Raw genomic sequence first — 24,348 nt, 5'->3', positions numbered from 1 at the left:
AACCTGCGCTGCTTCTTGAGCCACAGCCATCCCATGTTTTCGACTTGTGAATAGCTTTTCTTACTGTAGAATGATTAACTAGAAATTTCTTGGGCAAGGCCTATAATATACTCCCATCAATCTGGGATATATTAAATCCCAGGAAGATGGGCAACAATTGCTTCTTTAAACTAATTTCTGATGTCGTTCCTATTGTGGCACTGTGTGCACACATCTGAATGCTCCAGACCAGCAAACTGCCCAAACCTCTGCTTTCACAGAGATGCTCACGCTGGCTGATGACCATTTGATTAGCAGCACCTACTTCTTTTAATTCCTATAGAAGGAGCAGGAGTGCACTTAATTTTTTTTTTCAACAGTACGTCTGTATTTTGACAAAACAAATAATGACACAGAATAACATGTCCTGTTTTGTAGTTCATTTGATTTTTTTATTTAAAATATTTTAAGACCAGTTGACTTTTATTATGTCCTGATGCATAAAACCTCAGATGTTCTTTTTCACTATGACTTCATGAGGTTTGTTTTCAATGAATAAAAACTTGAAAGCAGTCTGAAAAGTGAGGTTTTAACAAACTGCAGTAAAAAAGGCACTTTAGGTTCTCTTCATTTTCTTTATTTTATTAAAAATTGCCCAAAAAATACCGATTAATTATCTGAACATTATTAGTGATAGGCTTCTTGAATATGCATATGTACAAACAGGGCATAAGAATGATAAAATCATAAATACTCTTCCAACAAAACTGCAATATTAGAAGCGAGCACTGTTAGAAAATAAAGATTAACATGAGTTGCTTTTATTCCTGATAAGAAGCAGATTTGGGATCTGCCGTCACTCTTTACAAAGATAAACAAGCTTACTTTTCACACAAGTCCACATCCTTGTTGTTGCTTTGCCTTTCACCTCCACTTTTTGGTTGCATGTAAAAATCATCTCAGCACCTTAGTCTCTTAGGAACCCAAACAATGTTCCTACGATCAAATCTCTCCTATTAGGAAGATTAAAATGCACCAATTCTAATACAGTATTTTCTCTTTACAGAGAATTGTAAAAAGCACCACGCTATTAGGTTTATGAAGGTTTTTAAGCCATAAGAGGAAGTGCTAGGCATGCTTTAAATCTACATTTCTCTGCAAGCACCATACCCCAGAAAGACAGTCTTACAGTATGTTTATTTCCCACTAAGTCACCCTTCAAAAAGGCACTACAAGTCATACAAAAAGCGCTACACTAATGTTAATGAATAATGTACTAATGCCCAGTTTTAAAAATAACATTAGGCCTGACAAGCAGTGGAAATGGTCTTTTAATATCCTTTTATGCCTTTTATAAGTTTGAGGTCACAATTTTAGATTATTAAATATTTACTTAACATGGAGAACTTGCTAATTGAAGCGTTTGTTGTGCAGCTTTTTTCTCGTTTGACAAAAGTTTCATGCTAAAGGAGATAAAGCGCCATCTAGGAGGAAATATCACAACCTGGCAACCCAAATGCTGGCTTGTTCTTTCCAGCTTGGCTCGCTGTCTGTGCTTGCCCACTTGCTACTTTTGCATGTAGTATGCATACAACTGGGACGTCACACTTCACATGTTTTCAACCGTCTTGCTGTACTTGCACCTAGATGGATTAAAATGTACCCTGAAGCCATGCTTGCTTGCAAACAGATTTCTTGCATACCAAGTATGAAAGATTAGGCATTCTGTAAAGCCTTAGTAAATTTTCTAGCATTAATAAGACAAGTAGCAACTTATAAAGCCTTTATAATGGGTGACTTACTGGTGCTATTCCAACTGTTAAATACTTGTCTCCAGACAGAAAACAGCTGGCACCACACTACAGCTGTGATGTCAGTTTGTCACACTGCGTGCCAATCCTTTAACATTAGCACCATCTGAATATTTGGGATAAAAATTATTTTTCATTTATTTTTGCCCCCACCTACATTCAAACCCCTCCCTCTTCAAATATGGGGCACTGCAGCCAATCTAGCACTGCCATCTGGGCGACAGAGTGAGTAAATTTACCAGCAGTGCTCTGTTACTAAAGCCTCGGATCCAGATCGGCCTCTCGGCACGTACGTCCTCAGTTTCTGGGCTGAGAGTTGAACTCCTGGCAGATGTTGTGAATGATCTTGGGTACAAATTTGTAGAGGTTGTCAAACTCATCCACGAAGAAGGAGTGCTCCTTGTCGGGGTCTGTGGCGATGTACTCCAGCTCATCCTGGGCTGCCCAGGCGATGCCGATGGAGTAAGCAATCACACCTGGATCATGAGAAGGGAGAGCAGATTACACACTGTTTTTCACATCAAACAGACAGTAACTGACACCAAACTGTGGACTGACACACAACAGAGAAAACAACTGTTTGCATCATTGATCCTTAACTTCAGCCTTATTTTTCAGATTCTGTTACAGATGATGTCTGACCTTGGCGATGGACCGCCAGTGCCGGCGCCCTGACATCATCATAAGAGCGTCCATCTGTGATGACAATCATGATCTTGCGTTTGTTGGGTTTGGATTTGCTGAAAAGCTGCTCTGCCGCATAGGTGATGGCAGCACCGGTGCTGGTCCCGCCGCTCCAGTAGTTGATGCGCTTGATGGCGTTCAGCAGCTCGGCTTTGTTGTTGTACTGGCCGAAGGCAAACTCCAGCCTCTGCTCGTAGGTGTACTGCACAGCCCCGACCCTCGTGTCCGTGTCTGAGATCTCGAACTCCCGCGTGATGTTGGCCACAAACTGTAGCACCGTGCGGAAGTTGCCGGTCCCCACGCTGCTGGAGCCGTCTATGACGAAGGCGATGTCGTTGGCGTTGAGGCAGGTTTTGCTGCACACCAGGCGGTCTGTGTCGCACACTCTCTTCACCAGGGGTTGCACGGCTTTCCTCAGGGCAAACCAGCTGTTCACGGGAAGCGAGAAGAAGCCGTTCGTCCGGCACACGGCCTGCGGGACAAAACAACACGCTGTGCTTTAAACTGCTTTGATTTCTATCACGAAGCACAGGCACACCTCTGAGACGGTGTGTGTCACCTACCTTGTCAACAAAGTTAGCCTCAACAAGGTTCTGCTTCTCATTGTCGTCGGGACCCTCGATGGTGACGAAGAAGATGTTGATGCCGGACTCGCGTGCGAGTCGAGACGCCTCTTCCACCTTGTCTGTGGGCCAACCATCCACTAGTATCACAGCCACGTTTGGAGCTCCTCCTCGGTTTCCATTGGCATCACTGAAGTAGTGCTTGTTGATGTAGTGGAGGGCTTTTCCTGTCAAGACACCAGGGGGCAACGGGGAGATTCTTAATGGTTTTACTGTATATGCAAGTCTGGGACAGAAAGCTGAGGAATATAAAAACAGTCATTTAATCACAAAGCTTAAACTCATCCTTTATATAAATAATAGGCTAGAATATAAAATGACACAAAATTAAATTTTATACAGAAAATACTGAATGCCATATAAAAACTTTACATAGTAAAGTAAATATATTTTGTTTCTCTATGGGATGCATTGCTCAAACTGTGTATAATCACAAAAATGTGGATACCTATCATTTAGTCTATTACAGTCTCGTCGGTGGTCTTAACAATGGCTCTGCTGGAGACTAGAAAGTTTTACAGCCACTCACACTGTTATATGATTAGAGAGCACTTCTGGGCAAACGCAAACAACACTATTTGTATCGGCATGCAAAATTTAGCAAGTCATAAAGGCACATGTGGCAGTGGATGCATGCTGACGCACCAACCAAAGCAGAAAAACCGCAAATGCTCTCTGAAAGCTGCCCCTTAACCGGGCTGCTAAAACCGAGCGCTTTTTGGTCAGAGCAGAGGAAAAACACGGCCTACAGGATCAGGACTGTAATTTTGCTAACACTGTCTCGCAGCAAATTTAGATTTAATTCTATACTTGCATGTGAAAATGTGCCTGGCTAGTAAACCATGCGATAATTGCACCCCTTTCCCTTTCACACTTGTGTTTGTAGGCATGTGCTGTGTAGGCTGGCAGCTGACGCAGAGGGTCGCTTACCCACATTGGAGAGGCCTCCTTTCTGCACAATCTTATCTATGGCTGCTTTCACCTCTCTGGAGCTGGAGTGAGTCTTCAGACTGATCTCTGTCACAGGGTCATCTCTTCGAGACAAAACAACCAGCAGTTTCACAATTTTTTGTCATCCAAAGCTAGTACAAGATAACACAAAAAGAACAAAGAGGTTACCCGTATTGGATGATGCCCATCATGGGGCCGGCCACACCCACATTGATGGTCTGAGCCACCTCAGTTAGGAAGTCTTTCTGGATCTTAAAACGCCGCTTCCCAATGCTCCAGCTCCCATCCATCAGAAACGCCAGGTCCACCTTACAATCTGTCAAAACAGGCATTCACACAAATTCATGTTATTAGATCCAAATATCATGAGGTAGCTACAACTATACACTCAGAACGGCCTTAATTCTTCATGACACAGATTCAAGAAGGAGCTAGAAATATTCCTCAGACATTTTGGTCCTATTGAGACGGCAGCATCACACAGTTGCTGCACAACCATGATGTGAATCTCCTGCACCAACACATCTCAAAGCTGCTTTACTGGATTGACATATGGTGACTGTGGAGGCCATTTGAGTACAGTGAACTCACTGTCATCTTCATGTTAGAGCTTTGTGACAATGTGTGTTATGTTGTGTGTTAGAGGATGGGTACACTGTGGTCATAAAAGGACAGACATGGTAAGAAACAACACTCAGGTAGACTGTTGTGTTTAAGTGACACACACACACACACACACACACACACACACACACACACACACACACACACACTCTATTAGACCACTAGCAGCCTGATCTTCTGACATGTAGCGGGATGGATCCATGCTTTCATATCCTGTATACCAAATTGTAGCTCTGCTATCTAAATGTCAGGAAGAAATCAGCAGTTTTCCCATCTTCTATCATCCAATTTTGGTGAGCTTGTGCAAATTATAGCCTCTGTTTTCCTGCTCTGAGCCTACAGGAGTGGCACCCGGTGTGGTCTTCTGCTGTTGTAGCCCATCTGCTTCAAGGTTTGACTCTTTGTGCATTTAGGTTGCCTTCTTGTCAGCTCAAAGCAGTCTCGCCATTCTTCTGACCTCTGACGTGAACACGACATTTTCCCCCAGAGAACCACTGCTCACTGGATATTTTCTCTCTTTTGCACCATTCTCTGTAAACCTTAGAGATGATTGTGTAGGAAAATCTCAGTAGGTTATCTGAAATACTCAGACCAGCCCATCTGATGCCAAAATCCATGCAATGTTTAAAATCACTCTCCCCCATTCTGATGTTCAGTCTGATCAGTTCAGCAGGTGGTCTTGCCCTTATCTTCAGAGATGGGCAGTAACGCGTTACTGTAATCCGATTACTTTTTTCAAGTAACGAGTAATGTAAGGGATTACTATTGCAAAAAGGGTAATTAGATTACTGTTACTTTCCTGTAAGCACGCCGCGTTACTGCGTTACTAAAACAGTAATTTTTTTTGCGAGAGTGTCTCATGACAATGACGTAAGCGAGTGCGACGTTCGTGGCAACAGCTGTGTGCAGGTCAACAATGGATAATATATCGAGTGCGGGAGAGAGTATGACCGTGCAGCGTTTAAAGCGTGGAAGTACTGACCTTACTTTGAGTTTGATTCCGTAAAAAGTGACAAAAACATTAGCGTCCGCTGCTCACTGCGTGGGAAGAAAACTTCTTTTTACAGCGAAAAAACCCCTAAACTTCCGAGCAAGCACCGAGTGCGCTACGACGGAATGGGAAACTCACAGACAAACTCGCGGATTCTTCCACTGACCGCTGCGGCACACCTGCACCAGGGCAAACATCCACCTGCTATACAGGTGAAAATAGAGCAACAGGACCTCTGAGTCTTTGATGTTTCTGCTGTGTTTCACTTGCATTTATTTGAAAGACTGAGTGTAAACACAAAAAAATATTTTATTTTATGTGCTGGAATGTGCAGAAAATAGGTTTAAATGTTAAACAAATTTCTTCCAGTCAGAGAATGTTGCATATAATTAAATTTTTGCTTGATGCATAAAGTTAAAAGATTAAAACTAATAAAACAAGTTTTAAAAAGAGACTTTTCCATTTGATTACATTTTGTATGATGGATTATGCAGAAAAAGTAGAATTGGGCTGAAAGATCTATTGCTTTATTACCTATTCAGGTTGTAAATCGTGTTTTTAAAAAGTAACTAAGTAACTAAGTAATTAATTACTTTTGAAAATCAGTAATTAGTTACTGATTACTTTTTTCAAGTAACTTGACCAACACTGCTTATCTTCATGCCTAAATGCACTGAATTGCTGCTATGTGATTGGCTGATTTAATCACCATTTAATCCTTCGTTTTATGAGGGAAGATGTCTCTTTAACATGTGTGTAATACAAACACACAGACTGCATACAGTGAAAAACACAAACACGACTCTTCTCGCTACAATTTCATTGAAGCAGTATGGGGACCATACCTGGGTTTCCCTGTGACACAGGCTCAGGAGCTTTGCGGAGAGGCTCTTGCTCCCTCACACTGAAGCCTGGAAATCAAGAAACAAAAGGAACGATTTAGCTAATAAACAAATACTCTATATTCTTTTATTCCAGGAAAGAAGAAATGTTACAAAAAAATAATTGAGTGCAACACCAAACCCGTCCTTTTTAGTCCAATAATATTTATAAGATCCAAGGCAATGCATTCATGCTTTGTAATGGAGCGAGAGCACATGTCTGCTTTTGTAGAATAAACCCGGTAATTTGTTTGGTAAAATTTTCCAGCTGCCCATTTTCTGGAGTTGCCAAACGTTGGCCAGTATTTGTTGTGGCAAATATTGAGCCAAATAGCAACCGATTTTACCCTCAAACAACCACACCATTCGACTCTGACTCCTTCAATTACAGGCTGAGCAGAAATCCAGATGCTCTTCCGTGGATGGCGTCAGAGTGGTTTGTATTTTCAGTGAGAACTCGGGATTTACTGGCAAAGCGACTGTTTTAGGGGAGCGGACAAGCAATCTTACCTAATTCATAAGGTGGCGCTTCTGGATTCCAGGCGTCCACCGGCTCCACTGCACAGATGACATCACACAAGCTCAGCGTTAGCGCACTTTTATCGCAGAGCAGCAGGTAACCATTTCACAACACTCAACACAAATCCCATATAGAAAACAGCAGAAGTCAGAAACATCTTTTAACTTGAGCTAATGACATATCTTATGTATTTTTATTATTTAGTTTCAATATACAGCACTTTAATACAACCAGAAAGTGACACAAAGTGTTTTTTTAAAAAAAAGATGGATGTCTTCCTGGATGCAAACAGCTGTTTGCAGTCCTACTAACCCCTCCTCACCTTTAGTGTTGGTCGTATCCATTATTTTACGATCCGAGTCAGCAGATCGGTGCACTGAAAGTAAAGCCATTATCAGTGATGGTGAACCATGACACACAAGACAAAACCACACCATAGCATTACAGCCTGTCCTTACTGGCTCCATGTTTCATTTGGTTGGATGTGTGGTGCTATTTTTGTGGTACACCCTGGAAATGGCTAAGCCACTCGGTTTTCCAAACCATATCCCTCTGGATTCGGATGCTCGGCTGTGTTTTCAAACAGATGGAACCAGGGCCTGTAATCTTTTTGCACGCCCTTTTGTGTTTTGTCACTGGGCCGTATTGTAAGTGTATTTTTAGTGTGAAAGAAAACAAATAAAATGTGTTCGTTCTTCAAAGCATTTCAATGAAAAGTTCAACATTTTTGTGAAATATGCTGCGCTCTGCATACAAAGCTACTCCCGTACATGTAAAAACAGCTTTTACATGATCCCAACCCGCTCATTTAACAACATCAAACCGGAAGGCTTGTTAGTTCCCAAAAATGAAATAAAAGGAAAACACTTACGGTATTGTCCAAGGTTATAATACCAGCGCTCATATTCTGAGATATCAGGCCTGTAATCCCGAGCTAGAGGAGGATGTTTTGAGACCCGTTAGTATGGACAGAACTTCAGAGGGAGAAGCACACATTTTCATGGTTGTGAATGGTTGGTATGTTCTCCCCAACCGATCCCAGACCAGTGAAAACAATGGCTTTATGCAGAATTATCACCTCACATTATTTCGCTCTCACATGCACAATAAACCTGCCCTGCTCTCTTCTCTTTTGCACTTCAAAGAGTCTCCCATATGGCAGGCAGATGGCATGTAAACATAATGTCCCGAGAGACACATTGCATGTACTTACACATGGAGTCAATTTCAACACATACATGGTCAGCAGATACCAAACTGTATCAGTCACATGAGCATGCTGCGTTGGCACATGCAACACAAATGCATACAATGTGTAGTAGCCTGCAGTAAAGAGGCCAATAAAGACAGAAAGGAAGCCGACTTACCTGTAACCTCAGGTGTGCCGGTCCCACTCCAAGTGTATCCTGAGTCTGGAGCTGCATAACTTACATCTGAATGTACAGCAGAGAAGGTGGAGGCATCAGCAGAAAAAAGAGCTACATACAAGCTGCTCAGAATAATTATCTTCTCATTAGCTAATTAGAGTGAACATTTGCAGCATTAATTCTACCCCATGTGGGCACCCCAGATCTGACAGTTAGTTGATCGAGGTCATTCAACTGGAACTCTGATGTGCAAGTTTCATTGAATGCAACTACATTGTATACGTGCAAGTAAGAGAAGCATCAGGTGATGTAACAGCTTTACATAAGCTTAGACTGCATTTAAAAGAGCACAGAACACTGCTGGATGACAGTCTGCACCATGATGAGCAACAGCAACCTGTTCCTGCACCAACAGGTGCTCCTGGTAATGATACAAATGGCTTCTGCATGTAAAATTGTCTCAATAAATCAATAAAGGTGTGTTAATAGGGCATCTGCACTGAGTTATTGGTCATGACATTATTGCATAAAGCCTTTTTATTCTTGCTTAATGTCAATGTTTCTGTAAGTCTCTGATCTCTGGGCTCTATCAGGTTTTATCTTTATATCTTACACTGTTTTTACTCATGATGAAATATCGCAGGTGGACCATCCCATATACTGTCAGGTGACATTTATGGCACTGGAAAAATTTCCTCTATGCAGTAAATGTCTATATTATTATCATTATTATTATCACAACATATTTTAAAGTCCTGATCTGCTATAAAACAACCAGTGAGTAGATCTGTCAGATAAATGAAGCAGAGTAAAAAGTACATTTCCCTTTGTCAAAGTAAAAGTGTCATAAAATGAATATACTCAAAGTAAAAGTGTCATAAAATGAATATACTCAAAGTAAAAGTGTCATAAAATGAATATACTCAAAGTAAAAGTGTCTTGGAATTAAGTAAAGTCTGAATAGAATTGTTCGTAGGTCCATACAACATACAAGTAAATATGCTGTTCCCTGCATTCAGTGTACTCATTAAGGTTAAAACTGTATTAGTTTTTAAGGAAAGGAAAAACTTGCCTACTTGAAAAACAATGGATGGCTAAACACATCTTTACGCATAATATGTAACACATGTTTTAGAAGTCAAAAAGGTAACTTTATAGGTATGAGCCTATCCACATCAAATAATTAGTACCATTACTTGTAATAAAACTACGGATGATTTGATGTTCTAACAGTATGTTACATCATGTATTTGGCAAAGTGAACCACCAGAAATAAAACAGCTTTCATGTTTTTGCAGTTTTTCTATAAATCATCACCTCTAAAATTGTTCTAACCTAATGTGATAATTTTAAAAATCCGTTATATGTAAAGGTTTTCATAGTAGCCAATAGATTCATGTGCTTCACAGATTTTTCGGGGTTTAAAAATTTTTTTTTTTTAAAGAGATCTTTAAAGGATGGAGTTGCTTGATTACTTTGAACACTAATCAGTGTTTAGTCAGTTTAGAAAATATTTATGATTTCCACATGGAGCCTGATCTATCTGTTTGCCTCTGTGCTTGGTACCTGCTGGTCGGCGAGCTCCAGGGAACCAATCGGGATGAGGAAAAGAGGGGAGTGGCCAGTCCCTTCTGGGTAAAGCTGTACGGAGGGGTGAGAAGATTAGAAAGCTGCATTCAGGACAAGCATCGGGGAGGCGCATACTTGTGACTCCACAAACCACTTTATTTGTGGAGGTTGGACAAGATGTTTAGCCTTGAATCAGACAGTAAACATGAAGGAGCCACTCAGACACAGACTGAGTGACCAAAGCCTGCTTTAGGAAAGTTTAGCAATTTTTCTTTCTTTCTTAAGGGAAAAGAGAAAAAGGAAGATAAAAAAATGATTGGATCTTCTGCATTCACACAAGGTTTCTACTTACAGAGTAGCTAACAACACTGATCAGATTAACTAGCCTCATAAGGTTAATTGAAATAGGCTTTATTGCCAGAAGCCCTTACAGAGGAGCAAAACCATAACAGTGCATTTCATCTGTTTATACTGACTGAGCCATGACAACACACTTCAGCTAACCCCTCTCTGTGGTGGATGGGCAGCTTACACAAACACACAGACTGGGCTTTGAGGTTCCCATCCAGTGGCAGCCAGTAAGCAGGGCCTTTGTTGACCAGGACGGGCTGGGAGAGCCCAGCATGCCGTCCAGTGAAGCGTGGGAGTATTATTCTAAAGTTGGTGTCAAACTAGGGTCAGTGTAGATAGTAGGACGCAGAGATTAGGCTAATCTGGTGCTGGTCAAAGGCCCAGCGCTATACAGCAGACAGCAGTGTTATTTTTTTCTAATGAAGCAGGTGCTTTATAAGGATTGAGTTTAACTCTCTAGATCATAGCCACCTCAGCGATCACCACGGGCAGACGGTCACCACGGGCCCGGGGGTCACTCATTCTCACTTTGGGTATTGTATGGTATGCCTGAACCATTACTAACATGTCTGCATGAGACTTGTTGGAAGAGGCCCATTGGACAGAATGGATCTTTGTGGGTGTGAAAGCCGACACATACAAGGCTCAGCTGGATCAAAACTTTTTCACTTGTGTGACCGATAAATTCAAACATCTGTTTGAAGCAGCAGGGTGGCAAAGCGACTGCGGAGAAAATCCTTCAGCTCATAAATCATAGTCCGAAATGTCAAAGTCAGCAAGCATCTACCTTTCAAGTGTGTCCTTGAGAAAGACGGTGAATCCCTGCTGGCTCCAGGGGGTCTGCTGTGAGGCCGATCCTCACCTCTGACCTCTTCCAGCTCAAAGAATTTCCCCTCAGGGATTCAATAAATTTAAAAATTGCATTATTCTCACCAAATGCCAAACTTAACACCCCTTTTCTGCACTGATCAACATCTCAGTGGGTTTAGGTTTGACCTCAGATCATCAAACCTTATGATCAGACATCATTTAAACTGGATTTTAGGAAAATGTGTATAATTTTAGGGATCCATGGTTTTGCATTCCTCGGAAGAAAAACAGAAGCACATTCCTCAGTGAGCCAAACCTCGCCTGGTTTGAATGGCAAAGAGCTTTCTATTCTTGACAAGCAACTCAGCGGACCCAGGTCCTGCAGCACTGCGGACTGGCTCAGACGTCTCTCTGGGAGCAGCACAAGGCCACTTGGTGCTACTGCTTTCATCTCTCCCTTCCTTTCTCAAAGTATTTACAAGGGAGGGGAAGACCCCAGACCAGATGGGATCTGTCATACATTGTTATTACTGTACTGACAGAGCACATTTCTCATCCTGGTCTTAGTTCAAACTGAAAGTTATTCTGGACTTTGTGAAAATATGGTATAAATATGGCATGACAGTGATATTATATCATCTCTCACCTTTAAGGTATATAAACTTCATTCTTTACTGCTGGGTACGGTGAAAGTTGAGCATCTTTGATTTCCACACCTCTTTTATAGAAAGCAGGCTCATGCATTGAACCATGGTGTCCCACAGATGGTAAACATTAGTGCTGCTTTATAAAACATTTCAAACAGGGTTTTACTGCCATAGTTCTTCCCCTGTTTGATCTGACCTGTCTATGTCCTACGTCAGTCTCCCTGCATGAGCACTTTGCGGACTACCACTCTGGATCTGGAGATACTTACCAGGGTTGGACTGGCTCATGGTTGGAGTTCGCTCAGGCTGGGCAGGCTGAACCCTGTTAAAACCTATTTGTAGCAATGAGAAACAGGCAGATGGAACGAGAGAGAGAGAGGAAAAGGAAGGGGGAAAAGGGGAAAGATGAGCGCTTCAGTTCTGGGGCTTCATCTACAAACACAGCCCAGCTGCTTTGCTTTGAGTGAAGCTGAAGTTTGCCCACAGCATGATATCGAAAACAATAAGATATATGCTGGGTGTAACTATTCCTCGTTTGCCTCTTTTCATGTTGGAAAATGAAAATATGAGTAAGAGGATGTGCCTGAGGGCAGAGAACAGCAGTTATCGTGAAAGGAATGTTAGCTGAGATGCTTGATAGAGCGGATTAGTGGTGACCCTGGGGTGAAGATCACAGGAGCTTATGAGTGTCAACACCAGGGTCAAACTTACACCGTTATACTTCTCCTGGATTCTTTTTCCAACAAAGACATCAGTAACCCCTGTTTCTCTTGACCCCAGCCCCACCAGCTCCATCAAGCCTACCTGTTCGTAGCTCTGTACATGTGTCTATGTGGGTGCTAATGACAAGGCTGACCTGGACCAACTGGTGAGGATGGCTGCCTCCGGACAGGCGACACTGGCTCTTGCTTGTGTATACCTGAGACCACAATAAAGAAAGAAACATATAACAAGAAAGCATGAATATAATAAAATGACACCACATATGTATGTTATTCATGATATGATAGGTTTGTTACGCACCCCCTCAGGACATCTATCATCTTCGGAGTTACCAGGTTTTGGTTTGGTTTTATTCGTTTATCTTACTAATATTAGTTTAGAAAAGAGGCCTGAATCTTATGGCCCACTCTGTGGTTGGTTCATGGTCCTCCTACTCTGTTGTTTGTTTTTCACTTTTCTGTGTAATCCATCTTTGCAAAGAATTTTATTTCCACTAGTGCTGTCAGCGTTAATCTCATTAAAATGAGCGAGTTAGCGTGGATTGCCCCATGCTTGGGGCTTCATGGCGTCAACGTGTTAGCGCCGTGCAGCCCCACGCACGGAGCGATCCGTTAGCGCTAACTCACTAACGGAGATTTGCCGCGTTAATGCAGTTATGTCATTTTAACGAGATTAACGCTGACAGCACTAATTTCCACAAGTAATCCAACAAAACATTTGCTGCCCTGCATCAGTGTTGTGGCATCTTATATGGCTCATTCAGGATAGCCAGTGGATTTTGCCAATAAACACAAGGTGAAGTGAATATGAAGTGAGTAAACACATTAGACAAGAGTCCTTTAAATCTAATAAATAGTTTCCAACACAATATACTTTGAATATAGTAGCAGTTCAAATAGTTCATTACTTGAACAGGACAGCAGAATCCAGTCTGGATGTTGTTAGAAAATTATTGAAAACATATATGCACATGCTGGGCACAGATGCCATGCATGGTTTAGATAAACCAGTACAGGAAAAACAAAGTCAAGGAAAACAGAAGAAATGTGGATGTAGGTAGAATAAGAAAGAAGACATCAAAATTAAAAATTTGTTTACCTGCACTGGCACGTTGTGGAAGTCTATGTGAATAGGAACCTCCTCTGAATACTTTGAAGAAATGCCATGTTTTAGTTACATTTGAATTGCTTGCTTGAAAGACTTTCCAGGAGCTGCACACTGAGTGAGAGTGTTCACATACCTTGGCTGGGACTCTTTCTTTGACCACTCTGTGACTGTCCTAACACAATATGACACAATGTGGGCAAATTTAGACATAAATCTATGTTTACATGTAAGTTACAAAAAAGATTAGTGAACTGTTTATTATTTTGAATGGACTATAACCCAATAGCCCCAGTCATAACATTCCTGTTTTAAGTTTTCTACTTAAAACAAGTTAGCTGATCTGAACTTCACTACACAAGTTTGCCACTGACAGTGACAAACTTGGTTTGAATGCATGACCACTGATGGCTTCAAGTGACAATATTTATGTGAATATTTATTCCTGCGTACCTTAAAGCAGCTTTAAGCAACACCACCAGAAACCCTCACACCACAAAGAAAAATATTGTCAGTCCCTCTTTGCTTCCTTTTACTTACTTGAATTTGAAGCTGCCGCATGGGCAAGGTATGGGTGAATGCTGCCTGGATGGAAGAAAGACAAATGGAGTGCCGATATGGAGTCAAGAGAGATAATGTTACAGAAAATGAAAGGGAGAGAAATAGCTGGAAGGTTGTCTGGCACATAGCCCATGTAATTTGCACACATACCTTATGATACTGTAGCATTGTCTACTCACTATCGCTGTATTTCTATCCAAAACGGGGCAGATGACTCAGTGATTACTGTCTGATAATCTTTTCATTTAATGAGAGTGATGAAAGGTCTGCTGATCATATATGCTGTTAGTAACTGAACAGCATCATATTAACGTCATCGCAGAGCAGATATAATTTGTCTTAATTGCAGTTGTCGCTTGCAATTACCATCTGCAATCATTCAACTTTATTAGTCAGCTGCACACTAATGAATGCTTGTTCTGGCATTTGTAGTTACTGCTAATGTTATTAGTTAATGTCAACTTGTCGGCGCACCGACTGCAAACGATTTCACTTTTGGTACAGAAGTCATTTAAGTGTTTGCTTCATTCACCTGCTTCCCTCACTTTATGTACAACGGGTCGAGCCTTGGTAGTAGGGGGTGGAAGTGTAGTGGTGGAAGCAGTGGTGGGAGTCGGTGTGGTGGTAGTGGTCGTGGTTGGTTCAGGAGTTGTTGTGGTGGGTTCAGGTGCTGTTGTTGTTGGAGGAAGTATTGTGGTCTCCTTTTGATCTGAAAGAAAACGGACAAAGGCAGCGGTGCACGATGAAGATGGATAGAGAGGAAGAAGGTCTACAGTAACTTCTGTGTTGTAATGCATTCTTAACATTCTTCACCAGCCTGCAGCACTCTAACTCCTCATTCAGCCTGAGCAAAGCTCATCATGCCAAAGTCAAGCGCCGGGATGTCTATCTACTAACCTTTTGTCCCCAGAAAGCATTGATCTGGTGCCAACAGATGCTTTGATATCAGGGTTAACACTGAGCAAGACTTGGTTGGAAAGCAAAAGTTCTACATGTCTAATTTGCATCATGCTTTATTTTAATATCATTTTGGTAGTTAAATAGTATTTAAATGTAAACACTTAACAATTACCAGATAGTTTATGCTATGCACCACTATGAGATAACAATAAAGAGGAAAATATCTATCTTTAGAAATTTAGTACCTTCACTGCTTGTTTGAGAATCTTTTAAGTTCTCATGTTAAATTGTTCTGACCAGCCATCTATTGCACATGGTGATACACTATATTGCCAGAAGTATTAATAATAAAAATGGATTGCATTTATATAGTGCTTTTCTAGGCACCCAAAGCGCTTTACAATTCCACTATTCATTCACTCTCACATTCACACACTGGTGCAGGCAAACCACAGTTGTAGCCACAGCTGCCCTGGAGCAGACTGACAGAAGCGAGGCTGCCATATCGCGCCATCGGCCCCTCTGGCCAACACCAGTAGGCGGTAGGGTAAAGTGTCTTGCCCAAGGACACAACGACCAGGACAGAGAGAGCTGGGGATCGAACCGGCAACCTTCCAGTTACAGATGAGCTTCCCAACCCCCTGAACCACGGTTGCCCTAAACTCACTCATCCAAATCATTGAACCTCAATGGCTACAGGTGTATAAAATTCAGCACCTAAGTATGCAGACTGGTTCTACAGACATTTGTAAAAGAACAGGTCGCTCTCAGGAGCTCAATGACTTAAGCATGGTCCTGTGATAGGATCACACCTGTGCAACAAGTCCAGTCATGAACTAAATATTTCACAGTCAGCTGTTAGTAAAATTATAACAAAGTAGAGGTGATTGGAAATTACAGCAACTGAGCCAAGCAGTAGTAGGCCGTGTAGCATCACAGAGCAGAGTCAATGGATGCTGAGGCGCATAGCGGCTAGAGGCCGCCAACTTTCTGCAAAGTCAGTTGTTACAGACCTCCAAACGTCATGTGGCCTTCAGATTAGCTCAAGAACAGTTTGTAGAGAGCCTTATCTAATTGGTTTCAATGGCCAAGCAGCTGCATCCAAGTCTTCTATCACCATGTACAATGCAAAGCGTTGGTGTAAAGCATCCTGCCACTGTTAGTGGAGATGTGCTCTCTGGAGTGACGAGTCACGCTTCTCCTTGTGGCAATCCAATGGATGAGTCTGGGTTATGCCAAGTGTAAAGTTTGGTGGGGGGGAATTTTGGTGTGGGGTTGTTCTTCAGGAGTTGGACTCGACCCCCTTAGTTCCAGTGACAGGAACTCTTAGTAGAACTTGACTGGCCTGCACAGAGTCCTGAAAACCTTTGGGATGAATTAGAGCGAAGACTGTGAGCCAAACCTTCTCCTCACCATCAGTGTCTAACCTTAAAAATGAGCTTCTGGAAGAATGTTCCAAAACTCCCATAAACACACTCTTAAACTTTATGGAAAGCCTTCCCAGAAAGTTTGAAGCTGTTATAGCTGCAAAGGGTAGACTGACATTATACTAAACCCTATGAATTAAGAATGGGGTGTCACTCAAGTTCATATGTGTGTGAAGGCAGACAAGTGAATACTTTTGGTAATATAGTGTATGAACCTTTGAAGTTTACCCAAAAAACATTAAGTTTCCTTAATAAAATTATCAGAAAAAAATGCATGGCACTAATCCTTTTTTTCTGGTACTCCATATCTGAAACTCTCTCAGCTCATGAACTGAGAAACTGAATGCATGAATTCACATAAAAACATGCTATGAGGGTAAAAATAACCTCCTCTCACTTGTTTTCACATAGGTCGGTCTTGAAGGGACATAATCCAGAGTAGATGGGTAGATGACTCCCTTCTTAGGCTTGCCCACTGAAACACAACAAAGTCGGCATTTAGCTGGAGAGTGATTTCTAAAGAACTGTATTTAACCTTGTTGACTTTATACCTGAGACAACGAATGATTCCCTCCATTTAGGCAGAGACAGAGAGCGCACGCCGTTGGAGTTGCTGCCTTTGTAGACATTCTGTCCAGCCATCTTCCTCACTATCACCTTTCCTCCTGAGTTGGTGATTACGCCACTGTGGAAACCAATTTTTTACTGTTAAATGATAGTTTTGATTTCACCCATTCATTTTTTTAGAGCCATCACTCCAATGCTAACCTGTGGATGGCTGCATTGCAAATGCTGGAGATGGAGGCAAACACTCCTGTCCCATAGACTTGCTGTCTGGTTTCCCTACAGCGTGGGGGACATTTTACTATGAACTCTGGGAGATTGACCTTTCCTGCTCTGACATCGCACTCTACAGCTGGAATCACTGTGAATGAAAGAAGAAAAGGAAGACAGGATCATAATGTTTTTAGATTTCATTTCCAGACAGTTTTGCTTCTTTCATAACATTTACTTACATTTTATTGATTAATCAAGAATAAAATTGTCCCTTGAAAGTATTTGTTGATTATACTTCAACATGTAATTCGGACCGTTAACATATATAGAGTAAGAAGCTGTAGAAACAAATGTTTGGTGTAAAAACCCACATTTTTAAGCCAACTTCAGCCCAATTTTAACCTCAGCTGCTATACACACAGCTTTTTGCCTGCAAACCGATGCAGTCATACAATATTTTTGTATGGTTTATTTTTGCTTGTTTAGTGACCCCTAACTGAAGCAGGACACTGAGGCTTGTTCGGCAACGGTGCCTACCTTGCTTTGGTTTCTTATTCTTTGGTCCGTTAGGCTTGGCCCAGCATTGGTACGACAGGAGGAGCGCTGAGGGTGAGGCAGAGGGAGTTTCATGTAACAGCAGACAAATGATCATAATCATCAGTATGTTTACTGTACACACAAGACCTCAATGACAGAGGAGACTGCTGTTTGATGGTGTTAATGTGCAGAAAGCCTGATGGAGATATTATAGTAGTCAACCTTGATGTATTTGAAAACAGTATAGCCTGCAGACACACAAATGGGTTGCTCACCAAGGCAGATGGCAGTGACTGATGCTCTGATCATGATGGACAGTGATGTTTCAGCACGTTAGCCAGACGTTCTTGTATAACCTTTACAAGGGCAGAAGGAGAAGAAGGAAGTCAAACTGAAACTTTACGCTTACCTGCTGAAAGCAACTTTGGACCTTTCACTCAACACGCCTGAGAATGACAAATGTTATGTCTGCTAAGAACAAAGCAAAGAAAATGCATGCTACTGAGGCACACCCTCTCAAACATTTTTGATAAACAGCAGGCCGATTATGGAGTGGCACTACACAAACAGCTGAGTATCTCATCTACTGCCTGTAAAGTCAAGGTGGCCAGATGAACATCGCACTGTCTCAGTCAACTCAGACACTTTACATTAGTTAAAGTCAGTATTTCTTTCTAGTTTCTTCAGTTGGACAAGTCTCAAGATTTACAGCAAACATCTGCGCACAGTCAAAAAAAACTGCATGTAAAAGTCTGTGGAGGCAGACTCTATTAGAGAGCGCACACGGACATAATTTAATGCGATAGGAATGGGGGGATATGTTCAGTCAGATGGCTTTGTTTGACAGCCGCAACCACATCAAGCTGGATCTTTGTCTGGAACACTGTCTGTTTACAGTAAGAAGAAATTTTCTTTCAGTGTCTGTCATTCTGTCCAAAGTAAAGACATAAGTTGAAGCCTGCGTTGACAAGATCAGATGAGGACCGCCAAGCAAGGTGATATTCTGCACTTTGCGTGTCAGCTGTAAAGTAAAGATCGCACTGGTGGTAACTACAACAACAAGGTCTAAAATAAAATGGACCACCACTGAGATTCTTTAGGATGCACAACATTCTTCATGTAGTGTACAAGAGCTCTGGGACAGCACTACATACTGAAGTCTCCCTCTTAACAAAGGAATAATGTACCTCTTAACAGGGGTGGCGTCATGTCTGACCTCCGAAAGCAGGGTCAAAACTATGTTCTTTAAAGTGAAGTGCTGCATATTAGCAGAACTTTACTATTACATGAGAACATGTGTTTAAAAATACACCTGACTCTGGTTGATGATTGCTACTACCTCAGTTCACGCACTGAGGTATCACTGACAACATGTCAAACTGTGGCTACACTGAGCACACAGGTTCACAGAGCATTTCTGAAAAGACCCTTTTTCAGTTGTGTCATTTTTCACATGAAATAGTGTGTAAACACATGTGTTAGCCATGACATTTAATAATGAGCCTCTGTACCTGAATATAACAGAACCTTCATTAATGTCATTAGGAACGCCTGTGTTTACCTATTCCACGTGAAAAATGGCTTCTGTGAGAAAGAAGACTTTGGCCTCAGCGGTATTCCTGTGAGTAGAGGTCTAAAACCGGGAACTAAACTCTGGCTTTCTTCCTTTTTGTGGTAATGGGCTTGTTTGATTAAAGATTTTTTTTATAACCACATTTTAATTATTGCTACAAGATCAGTTTGATACATGGGAAAGTTATCTGCTATTTTGTTGGAGGTTAGACATGAAAATTGATGTTGCTAATGTTTCTAAGTAAAAAATATGAAGCCTGAACTAGCTACTGGTTAACGTAGCATAGCTTAACATGTGTGTGTGTTAACTCAGAACCACAGAACTTAGTCAGGCTGGTTTTCTAACTATCCTAAAGGGATAGCAAAGTTTCAGAGAGTCTTTAAACCTTATTTTCTTGTTTTCACTGGACTTAAGTTGGGTTTTGTTTAGCTAGCTAAGTCCATCTTTTTCTAGTGGTTATGCTAAGCTAACTGGTTGCAACTCAAACCTTATATTTACCAGCAAAAACCCACCCTATAGGCAGTTTTTGCCAAGCCTGGGATGGTTTTTCAAATTCTTCATTCCTTCTTTAGTATAACTTGAACAAAATTCTGCCACAGATACAAATTTTGGTGATCTTTAGGTTATGTATGTTTAATGTGCCATGTGAAACAAATACAAACAGAGAACACAATTTTACACTCACGGGGGGATAAATACAAAAATCAAAAGTATTAGGATTTATACAAAATGTTTTTTAAAAACATAAATTATTAAAGATTGCTATATGTGTGACAATGTTTGTGCAAAGCTTTGTTGAGGCTGGCCCACCTCTTAAGGATTAAATAGGATACATACAGACTTATATGCCCATATTTGCTCTGATCATAAAAGTAAGATAATTATATCGGCATAGAAAGCTTTCTGTCATATGACATGCGATTTCAACTTCACATCAAAAAAGACAAAGTGTGAATATAAGGCTTTTCCCCCTTTTTCCAGAGACAAAAAACAGCAAGAATAAGAGATAGCTTATACTCAAAATAAGCAGAATATGATATGTTTGATCATCTAATTATGCAGAAAACTGCTGTTACTAAATTATATGAATATACAGGCAACCTGCCCTTACCCATTTTCCTTCCAGCTTCAGTCCAAATTATTGTTGGATGTTGATTATGCTGCAGTAAAGTGATATCAGTGTTTTAATCTCAGTCCTAAAAAAAGAGAAAACATTTTCCCAGAATGCTAAAATATTTCTTACAGACTCAAGAGTGAATTATCAACTGCTTCAGCACCATCCTGTGCTGCATTTCCATCACATGTTTAAAGAAAGATGTGCTTGTCAGGCAAACTTAGGTATGCTGTGTAAATATCCTTGTAACAGTCTTGGAGTACTAAGATACCGCAAGCCATTCTCTTCCATAGCTCTCTATTAACTCTCTACAAAGGTTGCGGCACAAAACAGTGTAGCTTGTTGAATAAAAACTAAGATCACCAGATCTTTCCTTAGTGCATTCATGAGCACTGACATGGTTTTTCCACAGTGCTGTGCTTTGACAGGTAGGCAGATCGCTGATGCACAGTCGGGACTACAATTTTTCCTCCTGGGTGAAGAAAAATGAAGCTGGAAACAAGCTGGGACAGATATGTGCATCTACAGTACAGGAGTCAGACCTGCAGTAAGAGGAGAGGTGACTCAGTCCGCTTTCATAAATGAAGCGAACTGCTGATCAAACAGATCAGGTGTAAGGCAGCAATCTCCCAATTTTACAAATTTAGAGCGACAAATTAAAAAAACAATCAAACAAAGCAAAAACGTAATTTAGTGTCTATGCTTCACTGAGAAAAAGGATGACATCATAGTGGAAAAAATGAATGACAAACAAAAATGATGATAATTTGGAATTTGTGTTCTTAGTGTGAGCGTCTAAATGCCTCCTTTTCATGGCAATGAAATGGTGGGCAAATGATATCCTTTGACAAACACTTAGGGGAGTTTCCTGTACAGTAGATAATGAATCCTGAGAGACTTGCAGAGACACAGTCTTGCATGCTGACATGCACATGCACACACACGCAAACACACTCTCTATTAAAGAAGCTAAAATAAACAAAGATTTGGGATAACTTATCACATGCTCAGATAGCTTTGGAGAATGCTTATTTAAGGACTTTCGGACATTTAGCATCGAGTCAAATCACAAACACATTGTCCTACATACTGCTGAAGTGCCCTATAGTTTGCATTCATCTAAACTTTAGATAAAACATATGTAATTTAAATAGCCTAGCTTTGCCTCTGAGGTCGCATCAGCTATATTCTCGGTCGTCATTGGGATCTCCAGCATCTAATTTCAGCTGGGTGGGGATACAAATCAAACAAACCATTGACATGGTAACAAGTATGAAAAAAGCTACAGAAAAACCAAAGTGATTTTCACAGCCACTACAAAGGCTCTGTGCATGAGCCTTAGTCACTTTGTAGAAAGCAAAGCAGCTCAGACAGCTCACATAGTTTAAGGCATTAAAGTCCATTTCAACTAACACTGTCACTACAATGTGGATTACCTGCACCGAACAGCCTTCACCAAGATCACACAATGCCAAGCTGTTTTGCACGAAACCAGCTAATCTGATGTTGCTAGTGAAATTAAAAAAATTTCAGCTGCTGTGAAAACTTTCACAATGCATAAAGCAGGGAAAAAAAATCACATCTTGCAGGAGCAGCACAGGTATACAGTGGATGTAATGTAAACAGTGGCTGTCTGTGGGTATTTCAAAGACCAGCACATAATAGGTTTTGGAAGCATAGGTACAGACCACAAACACTTATGACTGGTGAATCTGAGTCTTCAGAGTGCTTTTTTTGAACTGAAAGCACACAGTTGCTTTTTTCCCTCTAATGCAGCTTCTGCCAAGTAAAAGGTACTTCTGCATTTCAGCAGTGCCGCATTTCTAGGCTGGAGTGACCTGTGCAAATGCAACAAGGCTACACACTAAAGGAGATTGAGGCTTATTTAAATATCACGACCAGCTGAGAACTTGCTTTCACCAAGTTCCTGGGTGATTGCATGCCCAGAGCGAGAAAGTATTTACACGCACACCCGTGCCAGGCAGTGTTAAATCCCACCCTTCACAGGTGTCAGAATTGTACTGTAAGCATGCTGGATGTGCCAAGTGTTGTAGTAACAAGCCAACTAAGGAACCATAAGAGAGAGATCAAAATCAGACACCAAGGAAAGCCAACATGTCTCTACAAGGTCATTTCTGTAGCCTTTTGGGCTGTGCTGCTGCTGCTGACTATTTGTTTATCCAGCACAGCACAGGCTGAATTACTTTATTTCTTGGCACTGGCTTCAGTGCAAGCCAGAGCCTGTTTATGTTCTGCTGCTGGACATACTGTATAGAGACCACCTGTCCTTAATCAGTATGTTTCAAACCAAACAGAACAGAAAGACATAACACACAAGAAGATAATGTACAAGAAATTAATTCAATAGCTGAAAAATTCTTGCAGCTGCAATAATTTAAAGCACTGGCAGAATGATTCCTTTCAGGATAAAAGCTTGGGTAACTTAGATCCCTGTGTTTTATTTTATTTAAAAAGAAAAAATAAAGAACTTTAAAAAATAATTTAAGCAGCACTAGGTTTATTCAAGCAACTTGTTAATGCAACTTTCTCACGAAATGACATGAAAATCAAAAATCAAATCAAATCAAAAAACACGCGACGTTGATTTAAAATCCCCGACAAAAAAATATAGGACTAAAACACGTTGGAAGCCAATTACGCGCGTCGTTTAAATAATTCCTATGTGGAGCTGCTTGTTAGCTCTGTGTTCAAAATTCCCATCCTCGCTGACTAATGATGTGTGCTTACCTGATTAGGTATAATAATCCTCCGAGGTTTAAAGGGGTGATTCCCAGCGCAGGTTTCCCGAATCCTTACTCTTTCATTGAAAAGCAGTTTGACGCGTGTGCGAGCGCTCTTCCACCTGGAGTTTTTCTCCTGCCTGAGCGCAGCGCTCATTAAAAGTGGAGAACGGGACGGGGGCGAAGTTTCTCCTATTTGCCCGTCCCACTTCAGGCTTGCAGCTCTTCACCCAAGCAGAAGAAGACCAGTAACCCGGGGCCATCGAGACAGCGCGCAGACAAGTGTTTTCTTTCTCTCTCTCTCTCTCTCTGAATCAAATGACGCACTGCCTTAGTATGCACACTGAGGGAAAAACAAACTATGATTCTGACTATATGTTCTAAAACTCATTCATCCCGATTACCTGGCTGACAAATGAACCACCTAAGATGAGTGTGTCATCTCTCACCAGAGCAATCACTCCTCCACAAATAAACCGATCAACACCTGTTTGGGAAACACTTCAAAATTAAATCCACTGTCACTTTGGGGGTTTGCGGCTTTTGACATGCAGTTGCGGTGTGCCCTACAGCTCATGTACAAACACACACACACACACACACACACACTGACTGCAGACCTTTACTACAAGCACAGTAGGTATGGGTTGCTCTAATGAGCCCGAGGCCATTTAGCTCTTAATGTCTGCTGTAAATGTCCTTCATGTCATTACGGTGCAGAAACAAAAAGTTGTCCTAATTCAGGCACTCATGATTTCAGTTTACAAAAAAAACAAAAAACAAAACACTCATCTTTTGATTAAGCTGATCTTTTAAGTTTTCCTTCTTTTCTGTCATGCATGTACTGTTACAGCAGTGGATACTTATATTATATTCAGTATTATTTAAAAAAGTCAAGCGTTCTCAGACAGTTTTTTCTACATTTAGCTCCCACAGACCTCTGGCTGTGAGGACAGCAGCCTAATCCATCTGCTGTTCAAGCCTTTTGTTTGCCAGGGGCAGCAAATCAGAAGAAAGCTGGTTTAAGAGGAGAGTGGCCTTAAAGAGAGATGCGCTAAATCAGCTTAGACAGTGGGTGAATCA

At 41.2% G+C, this 24,348-nt stretch overlaps 1 protein-coding gene across 2 annotated transcripts; it reads right to left on the bottom strand.

The window, feature by feature from the left end:
• Positions 1-479: 479 nt before the first annotated feature.
• On the bottom strand, positions 480-23,408 carry vit (vitrin). 2 transcript variants are annotated; one of them, XM_063492086.1, is made up of 23 exons: positions 23,273-23,408; positions 18,113-18,193; positions 17,838-17,903; positions 17,292-17,448; positions 17,075-17,208; positions 16,921-16,998; positions 14,729-14,905; positions 14,176-14,220; positions 13,772-13,810; positions 13,630-13,680; positions 12,665-12,727; positions 12,078-12,140; positions 9,998-10,072; positions 8,432-8,497; positions 7,936-7,998; positions 7,387-7,440; positions 7,055-7,102; positions 6,509-6,574; positions 4,217-4,364; positions 4,028-4,131; positions 3,038-3,264; positions 2,433-2,946; positions 480-2,266 (listed from the first exon to the last, which is right to left on the bottom strand). In XM_063492086.1, exons 2-23 carry the CDS (start codon positions 18,144-18,146, stop codon positions 2,088-2,090), a joined length of 2,451 nt encoding a protein of 816 aa, XP_063348156.1. In that variant the 5' UTR covers positions 18,147-18,193; positions 23,273-23,408; the 3' UTR covers positions 480-2,087. The 2 variants fall into 2 exon arrangements, with proteins under 2 accessions (XP_063348156.1, XP_063348157.1); XM_063492087.1 differs by lacking the exons at positions 13,630-13,680; positions 13,772-13,810; positions 14,176-14,220.
• Between the last annotated feature and the right edge of the window lie 940 nt (positions 23,409-24,348).

Source organism: Pelmatolapia mariae, linkage group LG13 (genome assembly GCF_036321145.2).
Source record: "Pelmatolapia mariae isolate MD_Pm_ZW linkage group LG13, Pm_UMD_F_2, whole genome shotgun sequence".
Classification (NCBI taxonomy): Eukaryota; Metazoa; Chordata; class Actinopteri; order Cichliformes; family Cichlidae; genus Pelmatolapia; species Pelmatolapia mariae.
Note: the sequence above shows the minus strand (reverse complement) of the source record. Positions and strands in the feature narration are given on the sequence as shown.